The 19,654-nt window shown below is 47.7% G+C and overlaps 1 protein-coding gene across 1 annotated transcript in view; it reads left to right on the top strand.

Moving 5' to 3' along the window:
• The first annotated feature begins 5,708 nt into the window (after nt 1–5,708).
• Nucleotides 5,709–19,654, top strand: part of NSUN2 (NOP2/Sun RNA methyltransferase 2) — a 393,529-nt gene continuing 379,583 nt past the window's right edge. The window contains exon 1 of the mRNA XM_063922936.1: nt 5,709–6,073. Coding sequence (XP_063779006.1) covers nt 5,972–6,073 — 102 coding nt within the window. The 5' untranslated portion in view covers nt 5,709–5,971. The remainder of the gene's footprint in view (nt 6,074–19,654) is intronic.

The following is a 19,654-nucleotide window of genomic DNA, read 5'->3' as shown; positions in this document are numbered from 1 at the left end:
TCTTCCTCTTATGCAAAGATGCATTTAAAAATTTTACATAGTACTTACTATACCCCTCGGCTGCGATTCCTTACAGGGGCAGCAGACGATTCTCAATGTTTCAAATGTAAGTCCCCTGATGCTGATATTATACATTGTTTATGGTCTTTTCCAATTATACAATCATTCTGGGAACTAATACAGATGTACATCAAGGTTAACTTGGGTATACCATTTACAATGACAATGGCATGGGCCTTTTGGAATTATGTAGAACCTCAAACTCCCGCTTTATCCAAGGGTACAAGACTGCTTCTGGCTCGCATTACAGCAGCAGCAAAGAAAACAATACTATCTCAGTGGATACAAAAAGATCATATTTCTGTGTCTCTTATGTTACCCCGGTTAATATTTCTGTTCCAAATGGATTGGACAGAATATTCTTTAGATGTTGAATCTCGTGCTCCTAAAGGGCCCTACACACTGGCCGACATGACTGCACGATATGAACGATCTTGTTCATTAATGAACAAGATAACATTCATATCGTGCAGTCTGGAGGCTCCAGTGATGAACGATGCGCGGCCCCGTGCTCGTTCATCACTGGTCCCCCGTCGGCTGTACATGCAGGCCAATATGGACGATCTCGTCCATATTTGCCTGCACTTCAATGCAGCCGGGTGACGGGGAGAGTGAAGAAACTTCACTCCCCCCGTCACTGCCCCCCCGCCGCCGGGTCGCCCGTCGGCCGTATCTGCCGACGGGCAGCTCGGCGGTGGATCGTCCAGTGTGTAGGGCCTATAAGTTTTTTGCGATATGGCTACCTTTTTTAATCACATTACCTGTGAATACCAAAGAAAGTATTCCTAAAGTGGTAAGATTAACGACGTGGTATAATATGGCAACTCTCACTGATGGGTCACCACCGTTTTGAGCTTCTTCAGATAGGTCTTTTGCTGTTGGATATTTACCACCTCACTTATAAATATAGTCATACATAAGTATAATTGATTCACTTTGATGTACTGTATTTCATGATCATTAGGGATTATACTATTTTGTTTCGCAATATCCCACATTTAACATATCACAATAATATACGGACAGTGGATTCGTCTGTTCGCCTTTAATGTTATGTATTAATAATGTTACATGTGTGTTACTTTTCTTCTCTTCAATGAACACAATTTAAAAAAAGAAAAGAAAAGAAAACAACAGAAGGGGGGAACAGAGATTGCTACTCACTGTGTGAATTTTAAAATTATTGTAAAGCTCTGAGATCTTATTCTGGTGAAGTGGGTGTTCCTCTCACAGAATTATTCCACATTCACTTAAATTCTTATAAAAAAAAACAATTCTTAATCCCATGCCTCGCCACCAAATATCACAGACCTGCCAGTCGCTTCTCCAGATACACCAATCTCAGAATGACCACGTGACGTGGGGGTCACTTTGGATACACGGGGTTATACAAACACATTTGCCGCCACAAGCAAAAGTCTTATTTTGCGCTGAAGTGCAAAGTATGCTTTTGCTATTACCTGCAAACACACTGCAATACTTAGAAAAATTGGTAACGTGGGCCACACAAGGTGTTCGGTCTTAAGAAGAATATAACCAGAAACTAGAATTTAAATTTTAATTCCAAGAATATTTCAGAGCTTTAGTTACAAAAAGTGTTACAAAGATTATTAGGAATCAAAATTAATAAGAGATAATAATTCAGATGCCTAAATTTACACAAATTTAGGATCCTGTTGCAAAGTCCCAAAGATGGAGAGATTGCATTCCCACCATCTCTGGAGAGTAACCCGCACCAAGATAGAAGATGGTACTAAACTGACCAAAAAGTTGGGGTACCTTCCTAACATTGATATATATGTGTGTGTGTATAAAGTTGCCGACATAGATATGTAATTAAGGTTCATATGGTGCCACCAACTGGTTTAGTTAAGGATATATTTTCAAATCCCCACAAGGGGGGGGGGGGGGGGGGGGCAAGAGAGAGACACCAGTTATAACTGGGGTGCACACAACCCAACCAAAAAACAGATTTCATACTTAATTACGGATTTATTGAAGCTCTCCCATGTTGGTATTGTCCACTTGATATTAATATAGTCCATTGGAGGCTAAAATGCCCATATACCTCTAATAGTAAAAATGTAAAAAAATATTATTTGTCATATGGGGACTAACCATCCTTTATTGTTTGACGAGCGAAGTATTAAAATTAGAGAGATGTGACAAAGAATGAAAAAACAAATATTGTGACTAAAGATTTAAAAACAATTAGCAGATGTGTCCATTTATTTGATTATTATATGGGCTTTTTTATCCACACATTCATGAACCCTGAAATTGGGGCTGTATGAGGTGCTGTATCAGCACTAATTCTGTAGATAAAATTTACGATTGCCCCGTTGATCAGATAATTTGTGAACTGATAGAGCTGGTCTCTCACAATGAGAGAATGATGTAATCCACTATTCAAGGGGATGATACACAGTATTTGTAACACATGTATCGAAATGTTACAGTATTAACTCAGTGTAGTGATCACACTCTGAAGCCTTTTGGGGTGTGCACACTCGAGATGCGAAAGCATCTCACTGGTGCGATCACCTCTGCCTGATTGACAGGCAGAGGTGGACGTGGGAGGGGGCGAGCAAACGGCGTTAGAACGCCGTTGGGGGGAGCGCGGTACATTGCTGGGGCGGTCCGCGGCGGCTGTGACCCAGAACACGGCGGGTAGCTAGGCTGTGCACGCAGGGAGCTACTTGGTGGGTGCAAAAACATTGCCGCCATGCAATGGTTCACATCTGTGCGGGGGCGGGGGAGTGGGTGTAGGGCCTGACATGCAGGGCGGACTAGCCCTGTGCTGGGCGTCCCTCCGCATGTCAGAGAATCTATAATGTGCTAATTTTAGCACATCTACAATCAACTCTGAATCACCCCCTAAGATTGTTGCCATACATTGCCAGATTTAAGTTTCAGCCAGCAAACTAGTTGGCTCGTTGGAATTCCAAACTTTATATGTGTGACCAGCTTAAGGAGATGGGTGAACAGTTTTATGGTGAAAACCAGTATCATGGTGTGCTTCAAAGTGACTACCAGATGAGGTAAAGGTAGTATTCCCTTTGTTTTGTACATTAAGGTATACATGTGTCCCTTCCTCCAAAGGAATATCCTTTTCCATTTTATAGAGACCCTGGCCAGTGACACAACCTTGTAAAATAGGTACTATTAACCTTCAGTACATTGTAACATAGACTCCTAATTTATGTCAAGACTCAAAATATTAGCCTTCACCTCTTTGTATTTTATATTGTAATGAGGCATTGCAATGTCTTAGCATATTTGATCTTCCTAGGTCTTGGTGACTTGATCAAAGGTCCTAGGTCAAGTCTAGTTGACTTGATCAAAGAAAAACATCTTAGCATTGATTCACTATTGTTTGGCCTCCTAACTACATCAAAAGTCTGATTAATATTTATGTTTTGGGCCCTTAGGATGTTAACCCTCGGCTAATTATCAATTAACAGAAAATACCCCACACATTAAGACACAGAGGTAAACTTTTCTTTGCAGCTTCAGGAGTTTCAAGGAAAAGTCTGTGATAAAAGACACCCTCTGGGATTTAACATGAGGGGAATCCCATAGATTCCATATTTTACACAGAAGCAATAGTTTAGTACATGTTAAAACAGGGATTACTGCGCAGGGATATGGGCAGTTTTATTGAATAGCTCCGGATGGGATGTAGTTGGACTCCCGAACGACAGGATGCTGGCGGTCAGAAGACCAGAGCCAGAATCCCAACACCTGTCATTATGCCAATGCCGGAATCCCTGATAGCTGAAATCCCAAAAGTATCCCAAAGGTTAGGCTGCAAGGGATTGGTTAGGACTTGGCATTAAGGAGAGGTTTAAGCTGCAGGAAGGGAGGGTTAGTGGCAGGGTTAGGGATAGTTTAGTTGCTCGCACCTGTCAGGATTTTGGCAGTTGGGATGCCGGTGTAAGTACTCTGTGATGCCGGTGTCATCCTCCCGTACCCAACCCCTCCGGACATAACCCTGCCAATAACAGTGTTACAAAATGTCCCAGTTTCCGCTGCCACTGGGTTACTCACCAGTCACCCTGTTCCTGATTCCAGCTCCTCTGCAAGCACGTCACATCTGTCAATTTCCCGAATTTCTTGCTGATAAGTCTGCTCATCATACAGACTGCAACACATTCAGTTTTAGTATGGGACTGAGGGCCTAATTCAGTAAGGATTGCATTTGCAAAAAATGCAATCATTTGCAATGCAAATGCAGGAGGAGGTGCATAACACTTCCTTCCTGCATTTGCGATGTGATGGCATTTGTTATGATTATCACTACCATTGGCCGTGATGGTCATCTGCGGCGGCAAGCTAAGATGGCAACAGCGGCTTGTGGAGACGCAGTCCTTGGCCTTGTCACTCCCAGAAAAAGGGACCGTTTTCTCCAACGCTGGCCGCCCCCGTACCTCCTCGCGAACGCCTCTTCCTATCAATCAGGCAGATGCATTCGCATCCCTGTGATGCGATTGCAGAACCCATTGTGCACATGTGCAGAATGGGTCCTGAACGTGTGCAGTTTCCCGAACATCGGGATACTGCAGTAAGGATCATTGAATTAGGCCCTGAGACACAATCACATTGCTAAATCTCCTCCAAGTTGATTATGCATGCAAGAGTTCTTCTATGTGTTTGCATATTCCTGATTACAGCAGTGCTATCAGTTCCTTAGAGCCTGCTGCTGTCCAAGGTGCACCATATTTTCCCTATGTTTATTGTTTACCTCATGTGTTTTCACTCTATGGGGTACATTTACTAAGCAGTGATAAGAGCGGAGAAGTGAGCCAGTGTAGAAGTTGCCCATGGCAACCAATCAGCACTGAAGTAACATCTATAATTTGCATACTATAAAATGATACAGAGCTGTTGATTGGTTGATGGGGAAATATCTTCACTGGCTCACTTCTCCGCTCTTATCACTGCTTAGTAAATGTAGCCCTATCTCCAGTTGCTGGTCACCGCCGTTAGCACACTCCCTCCCACCGCGCGACTGCCGCTGCCTGTCAATAAGGCAGAGGCAATTGCAGCCCTGAGAGTGGGCGCACTCCCCAGAGGGCTTCAGACTGCCGTTGCAGCGATCGGGTCTGAATTAGGCCCCAAGTCTCTTCCCATGAAGCCATGCCCCTATTTTTCCCCGCTCCTTCGGTGTGTACAGTCTCTGTTTTGAATTGGGGGGGGCACACACCAAAGGAAATGTTCGCCCTGGGAGCCGCAAGGTCTAGAACTGGCCCTGGCTAGGCAATAAGCATCCCAACCAAAGAAATGCATAATATGAAAAAATGTGGAGCAGTCTGTGACAGAATATTACATAACACAGCTAAACAAAACATTGACTTTCAGTAACATTAAAAAAAAACTAAAGAAAAAATAACCAAGAGGCAATTACTTGCCAGATTGCTGTTGTATATCAAAAACATTACTACCTGGGGCAGCGATGCACAAATGGGACCAATTTGTTTTTCAGAATAAAAACAAATTGCAAAATACAGCTGCTGAGGCTGAGGTTCCCATTTTCAAAACTCCAAAACTAAAAATAAAGAGATTACAATTTGCCCATCTCAAAGATGTCTGCCTAAGGCTTCCCAACCATGGTGCATGGCGTTACTGCTACGGCTGCTTCCTATTCCACCGGATTTCGATCCCACTCGGCACCCGTACCCAGTCAGTGTCACTACTCTATGGAAGCTTCTTCCTCTACACGTGTTAGTCACAGTAACCCCGCAAGCCGGGCTATTGCCGGCCCCGCCCCCTTCTTGTGAAGGCACTGTGTAAAGCGGCGTCCCGGAGTGCACACAGTGTCAGCCAACCTTCCTTCTAGGCTCTCTCCGAGCACATCCGCCCTTCTGCAGCCATACTCACACGGTGCTGCGTCCGGGGGTTCTGCCAGGTGATGGGGCGCAGGAACCGGCGCAACCGTCAGAGGGACAAGCGCCCCGCAGTGCAGCGCACCCCGGCTGAGGAGGAGGAGCGGCGCCGGGCCAGGGAGAAGGCGGTAAGTGCGTGTTTGGGGAGAACCGTTTAATACCTCCACGGTAATAAGTTTAGGAGGAAGCGAGGTGACCGGCAGGTGATGTGCGTCTGCTGAATCAGTGACATGACAGAGATGGTATGCTCCGCCAGCAGCAGAGCTCACCAAGCTGCATTCAGTAGGACAGCCTTGCTCGACACTAGTGTTACTGGGTGTGAGTTCAGAGTATGAGACCGCAAGGATTAGTATAAATATACTGCTACAGAACACCATTAAACTTGTTAAGAACTTAATTGCGGGCTTGCTTAGCTCGCCATGGTTTGGGCACAGTGGCTCGTTCGCTACAGGTGACTATTCCCATTAGATGTCCACATGTCATACATCCCTACTTTTCATTTCTCCTCCCTGGGAGAAGCCTGGTGAGTAGATGCTGCAGAGAACTTCGAGGGATGGGATTGGGCTCCGAAACCATTAAGCCTCACCTGCTCCTTCGAAAAATGCAACGATTTGTGGGTTCTTGGGAAGGAGTCGGCTAAAATTCGTGATTCACATAATTTAACCCCCCACCCCCCATGGACACGTAAATTCCGGTGGTTCTCTCCATCCTGCCTGTTGTAATGGTGTCCGTACACTTGTGAGATGTCTGGTACAATTCTTCGATTTTGACCGCATCTGTGCGATAAATCGCAGGATTGTATGCACATCTTATGTACCATGAGACGCGATGCGCGGGCACGCTGATCAAATCTCACGTCTCAAGATCTACTGCGCATTTGCATGCTGTTTTTACTAAGTCCGATTTATCGCACAGCGACGTGCGATCTGTGAGTTATTTAGCTCACTTCCTGGACACTCCCATCCACCCTGGTCGTGAGGGGCATGCGATAAATCGCATGATTGTATGCGCATCAAATGCACAAAAAAAAGCACTTGATGCGATTTATCTCAATGTGAGCTTCAAAGGAAATTGGGCTTGATATCGCATGCAATTGCCTAAGTGTATGACTAGGGCAGGATGCGGGAGATCTTCCCCCAAAATCGTGAAGTTCCGGCAACTTCCAGGAGATTAGGGAAGTATGCCATAAGGAATGTGACTGATAGCCCAGTGTTCCCATGTTCTGAACTTGAGCCGTGTTACTGTACATTTAGGGTGTTTAAAGGGCATGTTAATTGGGATACTATTGGGTTTTCACCTGTCATACTACTTATTTCTTACCTTGACAATAAGTTGTTGTGTCGCTGGGACTTAATAAATCTGTGTGGATCATTGGGTCGACATGTAAAAGGTAGACACTTGGAAAAAGTCGACAGGTACACAAGGTCAGCACAGAGGAAATGTTGACACGGAGATGGTCAGTACATAAAAGTTCAACACAAGTTTTTTTTTTTTGGGTGCCATTTTCAATGTTAAACCACATGTAACCCCAAATAATGTAATGTGTGGCTCACAGTTACTATTTTCGATTTGTAGTCCACGTGGATAGTAAAGGATGAAAAAGACCAAAACTTACGTTTACAATTATCATGTTGACCTTTTTGACCTGTCAAACGGCTACCCTATTGAATACAAGGGTGGTTCAATAATACCCCTTTTACACCGCCAGCATATTACATGGGGTATTGCACATAAACGTGCATAACCCGTGTTGCTGCTCGGTGTAAAAGGACCGAGTTGGAATAATCCGGGTTGAGTGACCCGGTATTCCAACTGGGTGTGGTATTGACAGTCGACAGTAACCAGGTCGACCACTATTGGTCGACAGGGTGTCTAGGTCGACAGGGTCTTTAGGTCGACATGTTCTAGGTCAAAAGGTCGACATGAGTTTTTAATGTTATTTTGGTGTAGTTTTCTTCGTAGAGTGACCGGGAACCCCAATTAGTGCACCGCGTCCTCTCGCATGGCTCGCTTCGCTTGCCATGCTTCGGGCATGGTGCCTTCGCTCCGCTACCGCTTCGCTCGGCACAGATTACCGTTCCAGTCGTAGTCCACGTGGATCGTTAAGTATGAAAAGGTTCAAAAAAAGGAAAAAATTGTGAAAAACTCATGTCGACCTTTTGACATGTCGACCTAGACACCCTGTCGACCAATAGTGGTCGACCTACACATTGTCGACCTAGTTACTGTCGACTTTCAGTCCGGATCCCATTCCAACTCTGGTAGTTTGTAGGAACACGTGTTCAACCTGGTAAACTGTGCAGTGTAAACGGTAGGACTCGGCTTCCTGTTTACAGTGAATGTACGGGCGGGTCTTGGAGATCATGTGATCTCCCATTGCCGCCCCCGCCGTGTTACAGGCAATGCCACCAACCCGTCAATATGCCAGGCTGGTGACTGTGGTGGAAAAGGGGGCTGACGCGGGTAGCACCCGTGTCAGGCTCCCTGGCTGTGACCTGAGAAATTGGTCTAAAAATGGCATTAGTAAGGTAATGATACATCTCACTTGTGACTGGGTTGAACATGTTACAGTATATATGAAAATGAGTTGTTGCCAGCATGCCGACAGTGGTCAGAATACTGACCGCGGCATCCCGCTGTTTAGAATCCCAACAGTGGTCTGGAAGCATGCTACCCCTTACCCCCTAAACAACCCCCCTCCCTACTGCAGGCTAAATCTAACCCCTCCCAGGGGTGCCTAACCATAAACCCCCCTCCCCACAGCCTGACCCTTAAACCCCCCCCCCCCCCCCCCATAGCCTAAACCAAACACAATTTCTCTAATGTCCTAGTGGATGCTGGGGACTCCGTAAGGACCATGGGGAATAGACGGGCTCCGCAGGAGACTGGGCACTCTAAAGAAAGATTTAGTACTACCTGGTGTGCACTGGCTCCTCCCTCTATGCCCCTCCTCCAGACCTCAGTTAGAATCTGTGCCCGGCCAGAGCTGGGTGCTTTTAGTGAGCTCTCCTGAGCTTGATAAGAAGAAAGTATTTTAGTTAGGTTTTTTATTTTCAGAGAGCTTCTGCTGGCAACAGACTCTCTGCTACGAGGGACTGAGGAGAGCGAAGCAAACCTACTAACTGCGGCTAGGTTGCGCTTCTTAGGCTACTGGACACCATTAGCTCCAGAGGGTTCAAACACAGGATCTTAACCTTGGTCGTCCGTTCCCGGAATCGCGCCGCCGTCCCCCTCGCAGAGCCAGAAGTCAGAAGCCGGAAGAAGCAAGAAGACATCGAAATCGGCGGCAGAAGACTCCTGTCTTCACATGAGGTAGCGCACAGCACTGCAGCTGTGCGCCATTGCGCCCACACTACCCGCACACTCCGGTCACTGTAGGGCGCAGGGGGGGCGCCCTGGGCAGCAATTAGGATACCTCTTGGCAAAAGGACACACATATACAGCTGGGCATTGTATATATGTACGAGCCCCCGCCATTTTATTTACACAGACCCGGGACAGAAGCCCGCCGCTGAGGGGGCGGGGCCTTCTTCCTCAGCACTAACCGGCGCCATTTTCTCTCAACAGCTCCGCTGAGAGGAAGCTCCCCAGGCTCTCCCCTGCAGTATCAAGGTAGAAAACGGGTAAAAAGAGAGGGGGCGCACATAAATTTAGGCGCAAATTATCATAAACAGCAGCTACTGGGTAAAAACTAAGTTACTGTGTAATCCCTGGGTTATATAGCGCTGGGGTGTGTGCTGGCATACTCTCTCTCCCCAAAAGGCCTTGTGGGGTCCTGTCCTCAATTAGAGCATTCCCTGTGTGTGTGCGGTGTGTCGGTACGTTGTGTCGACATGTTTGACGAGGACGGTTACGTGGAGGCAGAACAAGTGAATGTGGTGTCGCCGCCGACGGCGCCAACACCTGATTGGATGGATATGTGGAAGGTGTTAAATGATAACGTAAGCTCCTTGCATAAAAGGTTGGATAATTAGTCAGGGTCTCAACCCATGTCTGATGCTACAGTTCAGAGGCCGTCAGGGTCTCAAAAGCGCCCACTATCCCAGTTGGTTGACACAGATGTCGACATGGATTCTGACTCCAGTGTCGATGACGATGATGCAAAGTTGCAGCCTAAAATGTCTAAGGCCATTCGATACATGATTATAGCAAAAAAGGATGTATTGCACATATCGGAGGATAACCCTGTCCCTGACAAGAGGGTTTATATGTTTGGGGAGAAAAAGCAAGAAGTGACTTTTCCCCCTTCACATGAGTTAAATGAGTTATGTGAAAAAGCGTGGGATTCCCCTGATAGGAAAGTACTGATTTCCAAAAGATTACTTATGGCGTATCCTTTCCCGCCAACGGATAGGTTGCGCTGGGAATCCTCCCCTAGGGTAGACAAAGCGTTGACACGCTTATCTAAGAAGGTGGCCCTGCCGTCACAGGATACGGCCGCTCTAAAGGATCCTGCGGATAGAAAGCAGGAAGGTATCCTGAAGTCTGTCTATACACATTCTGGTACTCTTCTGAGGCCAGCAATTGCTTCGGCCTGGATGTGTAGTGCTGTAGCAGCATGGACAGATACTCTGTCTGAGGAGTTAGATACCCTGGACAGGGAGACTGTTTTACTGACCCTAGGACAGGAAAAAAGCTGCACCATGCAGCTAGTTCCCAGGAACAAAAGTCCTCCCCGGCTTCCACTAAATCCACCGTGTGACGCTGGGGCTCCACAGGCGGAGCCAGGAGCGGTGGGGGCGCGTCTCCGAAATTTCAGCCAACAGTAGGTTTGCTCACGGGTGGATCCTTGGGCTATACAAATTGTGTCTCAGGGATACAAGCTGGAATTCGAGGTGACGCCCCCTCACCGTTACCTAAAATCGGCCTTGCCAGCTTCCCCCATGGAAAGGGAGGTAGTGTTGGCAGCAATTCACAAACTATATCTCCAGCAGGTGGAAGTGAAGGTTCCCCTCCTTCAACAGGGCAGGGGTTACTATTCCACCATGTTTGTGGTACCGAAACCGGACGGTTCGGTCAGACCCATTTTGAATTTAAAATCCCTGAATATTTATCTGAAAAAATTCAAGTTCAAGATGGAATCGCTCAGAGCGGTCATTGCAAGCCTGGAGGAAGGGGATTTTATGGTGTCTCTGGACATCAAGGGTGCGTACTTGCATGTCCCCATTTATCCACCTCATCAGGAGTACCTCAGGTTTGTGGTACAGGACAATTCCAGACGTTGCCGTTTGGCCTGTCCACGGCACCGAGAATATTTACCAAGGTGATGGCGGAAATGATGGTGCTCCTTCGGAAGCAAGGGGTTACAATTATCCCATACTTGGATGATCTCCTCATAAAGGCGAGGTCCAGGGAGCGGTTGCTGATCAGCGTAGCACACTCTCAGGAAGTGTTGCAACAGCACGGCTGGATTCTGAATATTCCAAAGTCGCAGCTGATTCCTACGACGCGTCTGCCCTTCCTGGGCATGATTCTGGACACAAACCAGAAAAAGGTGTTTCTCCCGGAGGAGAAGGCTCAGGAGCTCGTGACTCTGGTCAGAGACCTCCTAAAACCAAAACAGGTATCGGTGCATCACTGCACGCGAGTCCTGGGAAAGATGGTGGCGTCATACGAAGCCATTCCCTTCGGCAGGTTCCATGCGAGGATCTTTCAGTGGGATCTGTTGGACAAGTGGTCCGGATCGCATCTTCAGATGCATCGGCTGATCACCCTGTCCCCCAGGGCCAGGGTGTCTCTTCTGTGGTGGCTGCAAAGTGCTCACCTCCTCGAGGGCCGCAGGTTCGGCATACAGGACTGGGTCCTGGTGACCACGGATGCAAGCCTCCGAGGATGGGGGGGCAGTCACCCAGGGAAGAAACTTCCAGGGGCTGTGGTCAAGTCAGGAGACTTGTCTGTACATCAATATCCTGGAGCTAAGGGCCATATACAACGCCCTGAGTCAAGCGGAGCCTCTGCTTCGAAACCAACCAGTGCTGATTCAGTCAGACAACATCACTGCAGTGGCCCATGTAAACCACCAGGGCGGCACAAGAAGCAGGGTGGCAATGGCAGAAGCCACCAGGATTCTTCGTTGGGCGGAGAATCACGTACTAGCACTGTCAGCAGTGTTCATTCCGGGAGTGGACAACTGGGAAGCAGACTTCCTCAGCAGGCATGACCTCCACCCGGGAGAATGGGGACTTCATCAAGAAGTCTTCACGCAGATTGCAAATCGATGGGAACTGCCACAGGTGGACATGATGGCGTCCCGTCTCAACAAAAAGCTACAAAGGTATTGCGCCAGGTCAAGGGACCCTCAGGCGATAGCGGTGGACGCACTAGTAATACCGTGGGTGTTCCAGTCGGTCTATGTGTTTCCTCCTCTTCCTCTAATACCAAAGGTGCTGAGAATTGTAAGAAAAAGAGGAGTGAGAACAATACTCATTGTTCCGGATTGGCCAAGAAGGTCTTGGTACCCGGAATTGCAAGAAATGCTCACAGAGGTCCCATGGCCTCTGCCTTTCAGACAGGACCTGTTACAACAAGGGCCCTGTCTGTTCCAAGACTTACAGCGACTGCGTTTAACGGCATGGCGGTTGAACGCCGGATCCTAGAGGAAAAAGGCATTCCGGATGAAGTTATTCCTACGCTGATAAAGGCTAGGAAGGACGTGACAGCAAAGCACTATCACCGTATATGGCGAAAATATGTTGCTTGGTGTGAGGCCAGGAAGGCCCCTACAGAGGAATTCCAGCTGGGTCGATTCCTACACTTCCTATAGTCGGGAGTGATTTTGGGCCCTAAAATTAGGGTCTATAAAGGTCCAGATTTCGGCCCTATCCATTTTCTTTCAAAAAGAACTGGCTTCACTGCCTGAGGTTCAGACGTTTGTTAAGGGAGTGCTGCATATTCAGCCCCCTTTTGTGCCACCAGTGGCACCTTGGGATCTTAACGTGGTGTTGAGTTTCTTGAAATTCCACTGGTTTGAGCCACTTAAATCTGTGGAGCTAAAGTATCTCACGTGGAAAGTGGTCATGCTGTTGGCCTTAGCTTCGGCTAGGCGTGTGTCAGAATTGGAGGCTTTGTCATGTAAAAGCCCTTATCTGATTTTCCATATGGATAGGGCAGAATTGCGGACTCGTCCGCAATTTCTGCCAAAGGTGGTGTCATCCTTTCATTTGAACCAACCTATTGTGGTGCCTGCGGCTACTTGTGACTTGGAGGATTCCAAGTTGCTTGATGTAGTCCGGGCTTTGAAGATTTATGTGACCAGAAAGGCGGGAGTCAGGAAGACTGACTCGCTGTTTGTCCTGTATGCATCCAACAAGCTGGGTGCTCCTGCTTCAAAGCAAACTATTGCTCGCTGGATCTGTGGCACGATTCAGCAGGCTCATTCTGCGGCTGGTTTGCCGCATCCAAAATCGGTGAAAACCCATTCCACAAGAAAGGTGGGCTCTTCTTGGGCGGCTGCCCGAGGGGTCTCGGCATTGCAGCTTTGCCGAGCTGCTACTTGGTCGGGTGCAAACACATTTGCTAAGTTCTACAAGTTTGATATCCTGGCTGAGGAGGACCTTGTGTTTGCCCATTCGGTGCTGCAGAGTCATCCGCTCTCTCCCGCCCGTTTGGGAGCTTTGGTATAATCCCCATGGTCCTGACTGAGTCCCCAGCATCCACTAGGACGTTAGAGAAAATAAGATTTTACTCACCGGTGAATCTATTTCTCGTAGTCCGTAGTGGATGCTGGGCGCCCGTCCCAAGTGCGGACTTTCTGCAATACGTGTATATAGTTATTGCTTACTAAAGGGTTATGTTATGTGGCATCAGTTGAGTGATGCTTGTTTGTTGTTCATACTGTTAACTGGGTATGTTATCACAAGTTGTACGATGTGATTGGTGGGGCTGGTATGAGTCTTACCCTGGATTCCAAAAATCCTTTCCTTGTAATGTCTGCTCTTCCGGGCACAGTTTCCTTAACTGAGGTCTGGAGGAGGGGCATAGAGGGAGGAGCCAGTGCACACCAGGTAGTAGTAAATCTTTCTTTAGAGTGCCCAGTCTCCTGCGGAGCCCGTCTATTCCCCATGGTCCTTACGGAGTCCCCAGCATCCACTACGGACTACGAGAAATAGTTTTACCAGTGAGTAAAATCTTATTTTAATTTGAATTGGTCCTGGACCACCAATCCAGGGCACCCGTGCAAGTACTCCAAGGCACCCCAGGGAGCCATGGCACACTGTTTGAGAGCCACTGGTATAAACAAAACATTGGGCTCCTTACAAAAATCTACGTTGCATTTTGCCATGACAGACAAGGATTTTGGCTTGAAGCAGGGCAGGAAAGCGGCCACAGGCACCATGTTTATTTTTTTTTTCATACAAAGTTTTCTTTATTAAAGCATGACAAATACAGACATAGGGGTTATCCAATTAGGCCTGATCCGTTTTCGGCTGATGAAAACAGCCAGATATTGCGATTAATGACAGATGGTAATTATCAAGGTTTCCGATAACAGGTGGTTTTCATCAGCCGAAAACGGACCCATGGTTGCGCAAAAACACAGCGGATCGGGGAATACTGCGCCGAACCAAATGTTGAAAATATTGTTTTTACTGAAGCTGATGATGCTGCTAGCAATTGCTCTACTGCAGGGCTGGCCAACCTGTGGCTCTCCAGCTGTTGTGGAACTACAAATCCCAGCATGACCTTCCACAGTTTTGTTGTTAGGGAATGCTAAAACTGTGGCAGGCATGCTGGGACTTGTAGTTCCACAACAGCTGGAGAGCCACAGGTTTGCCAGGCCTGCTCTACTGCTATTATTGGTGCCACTGTTAATACAAAATCGTGGTCTAACAAGAGGTCATTAAACAGGTCGGCTTTTGCTTTGAACTTCACCAGTGTTGGTAGTGGAAATTTTATATAACTGAATTCTTGAAACACAACTGACCAAAGTTACTTTTAACAATACATTAAACACCTTTGTTTTTGATTTAAAAAAAAAAAAAAGAAATCCCAGTGATTTGAATCGGCACAACCTACCTGACACCGATCCAAATTCTTTAATAAACGCCATCAGCGGGTCAAGGGTCCCCCTCATGTCCCATATAAACAAGAACATCATCCGCAAAGGCAGATCTCTTCACTACCTCCAATCCAACGGTGATTGATTCTGAGCACTGGATCCAGAGCCAGGCACCAGATTTTGTCATTCTGAATAAGTAGTTGTGCAAGGGTTAAGCAGCGTTGGTCAAACAATTCGACAATTGGAACCAACACAGGGTGGTCACTTACCTAAAACTTTTTTGGTCAAGCCAAATTGCAAGTGGGTCATATGTAAGAGACCACCCTGTGTATCTTGACAAATGCTTTGACCAACACTGTTTAACCCTAGCACAGCTATTTATTCAAAATGACATAATCTGCTGCTTGTGCCTGCTTTACCACCCTATTTCATGCCCAAATCCTTATTGGTCATCGCAAAAAGCTATTTAAATTGGTGAGTAACACTTTTTCTCTAACGTCCTAGTGGATGCTGGGACTCCGTCAGGACCATGGGGAATAGCGGGCTCCGCAGGAGACAGGGCACATCTAAATAAAGCTTTTAGGATCACATGGTGCGTACTGGCTCCTCCCCCTATGACCCTCCTCCAAGCCTCAGTTAGGTTTTTGTGCCCGTCCGAGAAGGGTGCAATCTAGGTGGCTCTCCTAAAGAGCTGCTTAGAAAAAGTTTTTTTTAGGTTTAAATCTCAGTGAATCCTGCTGGCAACAGGATCACTGCATCGAGGGACTTAGGGGAGAGATTTCCAACTCACCTGCGTGCAGGATGGATTGGAGTCTTAGGCTACTGGACACTTAGCTCCAGAGGGAGTCGGAACACAGGTCCTCCTGGGGTTCGTCCCGGAGCCGCGCCGCCGATCCCCCTTACAGATGCTGAAGACGGAGGTCCGGAAAGCAGGCGGCAGAAGACTCCTCAGTCTTCATGAAGGTAGCGCACAGCACTGCAGCTGTGCGCCATTGTTGCTACACGTCTCACTGATTCAGTCACGGAGGGTGCAGGGCGCTGCTGGGGGCGCCCTGGGCAGCAATATTAAAAACCTTTAGTGGCAAAATAAATACATCACATATAGCCATTAAGGCTATATGTATGTATTTAACCCAGGCCAGTTTTCTTAAAACCCGGGAGAAAAGCCCGCCGAAAAAGGGGCGGAGCTTATTCTCCTCAGCACTCAGCGCCATTTTCCTGCTCAGCTCCGCTGGTGAGGAAGGCTCCCAGGACTCTCCCCTGCACTGCACTACAGAAACAGGGTAACAAAGAGAAGGGGGGCATAATTTGGCGATATTGATATATTAAAAGCGCTTATATCAAAAACAACACCTTCTAGGGTTGTTTATATACATTTATAGCGCTTTTGGTGTGTGCTGGCAAACTCTCCCTCTGTCTCCCCAAAGGGCTAAGAGGGTCCTGTCTTCGATTAGAGCATTCCCTGTGTGGCTGCTGTGTGTCGGTACGTGTGTGTCGACATGTATGAGGACGATGTTGGTGTGGAGGCAGAGCAATTGCCGGTAATGGTGATGTCACCCCCTAGGGAGTCGACACCGGAATGGATGGCTTTAGTTATGGAATTACGTGATAATGTTAGCACATTACAAAAGTCAGTTGACGAAATGAGACGGCCGGAAAACCAGTTAGTACCGGCTCAGGCGTCTCAGACACCGTCATGGGCTGTAAAACGTCCCTTACCTCAGTCAGTCGACACGGGTACCGACACAGATGAATCTAGTGTCGACGGTGAAGAAACAAACGTATTTTCCAATAGGGCCACACGTTATATGATCACGGCAATGAAGGAGGCTTTGCAGATCTCTGATACTGCTGGTACCTCAAAGAGGGGTATTATGTGGGGGGTGAAAAAACTACCTGTAGCTTTTCCTGAATCAGAGGAATTGAATGACGTGTGTGACGAAGCGTGGGTTAACCCAGATAGAAAACTGCTAATTTCCAAGAAGTTATTGGCATTATACCCTTTCCCACCAGAGGTTAGGGCGCGCTGGGAAACACCTCCTAGGGTGGATAAGGCGCTCACACGTTTATCAAAGCAAGTGGCGTTGCCGTCTCCTGATACGGCCGCCCTCAAGGATCCAGCAGATAGGAGGCTGGAAACTACACTGAAGAGTATATACACACATACTGGTGTTATACTGCGACCGGCAGTAGCCTCAGCCTGGATGTGCAGTGCTGGGGTAGTGTGGTTGAATTCTCTGACTGAAAATATTGATACCCTGGATAGGGACAGTATTTTATTGACTCTAGAGCAATTAATGGATGCTTTTCTTTATATGCGAGATGCTCAGAGGGATATTTGTACTCTAGCATCAAGAGTAAGCGCGATGTCCATATCTGCCAGAAGAAGTTTATGGACGCGACAGTGGTCAGGTGATGCGGATTCCAAAAGGCATATGGAAGTATTGCCATATAAAGGAGAGGAATTATTTGGGGTCGGTCTTTCGGACCTGGTGGCCACGGCAACTGCCGGCAAATCCACTTTTTTACCTCAGACCCCCTCCCAACAGAAAAAGACACCGTCTTTTCAGCCGCAGTCCTTTCGCTCCTATAAAAACAAGCGACCAAAAGGACAGTCTTATCTGCCGCGAGGCAGAGGAAAGGGTAAGAGAGGGCAGCAAGCAGCCCCTGCCCAGGACCAGAAGCCCGCCCCGGGTTCTACAAAGCCATCAGCATGACGCTGGGGCTTTACAAGCGGACTCAGGAGCGGTGGGGGGTCGACTCAAGATTTTCAGCAATCAGTGGGCTCGCTCACAAGTGGACCCGTGGATCCTGCAGATAATATCTCAGGGTTACATGTTGGAGTTCGAAAGGTCTCCCCCTCGCCGGTTCCTAAAGTCTGCTTTACCAACGTCTCCCTCAGAAAGGACGTCGGTTTTGGAAGCCATTCACAAGCTGTATTCTCAGCAGGTGATAGTCAAGGTACCCCTCCTACAACAGGGAAAGGGGTATTATTCCACACTATTTGTGGTACCGAAGCCGGACGGTTCGGTAAGACCTATTCTAAACCTGAAATCCTTGAACCTGTACATACAGAAATTCAAGTTCAAGATGGAGTCACTCAGAGCAGTGATAGCGAATCTGGAAGAAGGGGACTTTATGGTGTCCCTGGACATAAAGGATGCTTATCTGCATGTCCCAATTTACCCCTCACACCAAGGGTATCTCAGGTTCGTGATACAAGACTGTCATTATCAGTTTCAAACGCTGCCGTTTGGTTTGTCCACGGCCCCTCGGGTCTTTACCAAGGTAATGACCGAAATGATGGTTCTTCTACGAAGAAAAGGCGTATTAATTATCCCTTACTTGGACGATCTCCTGATAAGGGCAAAGTCCAGAGAACAGCTGGAAGTCGGTGTAGCACTATCCCAGGTAGTGCTTCAGCAACACGGGTGGATTCTGAATCTTCCAAAATCTCAATTGACCCCGACAACTCGTCTGCTGTTCCTGGGAATGATTCTGGACACGGTTCAGAAAAAGGTGTTTCTCCCGGAGGAGAAAGCAAGGGAGTTATCCGAACTTGTCAGGAACCTCCTAAAACCAGGAACTGTGTCAGTACATCAATGCACAAGAGTCCTGGGAAAGATGGTGGCTTCTTACGAAGCGATTCCATTCGGCAGATTCCATGCACGGACATTTCAGTGGGATCTGCTGGACAAATGGTCCGGATCGCATCTGCACATGCATCAGCGGATAACACTGTCACCAAGAACAAGGTTGTCTCTCCTGTGGTGGTTGCAGAGTGCCCATCTGTTAGAGGGCCGCAGATTCGGCATACAGGACTGGGTCCTGGTGACTACGGATGCCAGCCTACGAGGCTGGGGAGCAGTCACACAGGGAAGAAACTTCCAGGGCGTGTGGTCAAACCTGGAGACGTCCCTTCACATAAATATACTGGAGCTAAGAGCGATCTACAATGCTCTAAGCCTGGCAAAATCACTGCTTCAGGGTCAGCCGGTGTTGATCCAGTCGGACAACATCACGGCAGTCGCCCACGTAAACCGACAAGGCGGCACGAGAAGCAGAAGAGCAATGACAGAAGCTGCAAGGATTCTGCGCTGGGCGGAGAATCATGTCATAGCACTGTCAGCAGTGTTCATCCCGGGAGTGGACAACTGGGAAGCAGACTTCCTCAGCAGACACGACCTTCACCCGGGAGAGTGGGGACTTCATCCAGAAGTCTTCCACATGATTGTGAACCGTTGGGAAAGACCAAAGGTGGACATGATGGCGTCTCGCCTCAACAAAAAATTGGACAGATATTGCGCCAGGTCAAGAGACCCTCAGGCAATAGCTGTGGACGCTCTGGTAACACCGTGGGTGTACCAGTCAGTGTATGTGTTCCCTCCTCTGCCTCTCATACCAAAGGTACTGAGAATTATACGGAAAAGAGGAGTAAGCACAATACTGGTGGCTCCGGACTGGCCAAGAAGAACTTGGTATCCGGAACTTCAAGAGATGCTCACGGAGGATCCATGGCCTCTACCTCTAAGAAGGGATCTGCTTCAGCAGGGACCTTGTATGTTCCAAGACTTACCGCGTCTGCGTTTGACGGCATGGCGGTTGAACGCCGGATTCTAAAAGAAAAGGGCATTCCAGAGGAAGTTATTCCTACCTTGATTAAGGCTAGAAAGGAAGTGACTGTACAACATTATCACCGCATTTGGCGAAA

This window comes from Pseudophryne corroboree, chromosome 5, assembly GCF_028390025.1.
Source record: "Pseudophryne corroboree isolate aPseCor3 chromosome 5, aPseCor3.hap2, whole genome shotgun sequence".
NCBI lineage: Eukaryota > Metazoa > Chordata > Amphibia > Anura > Myobatrachidae > Pseudophryne > Pseudophryne corroboree.
The sequence above is the reverse complement of the archived record's forward strand: the minus strand, read 5'-3'. Positions and strand labels throughout refer to the sequence as shown.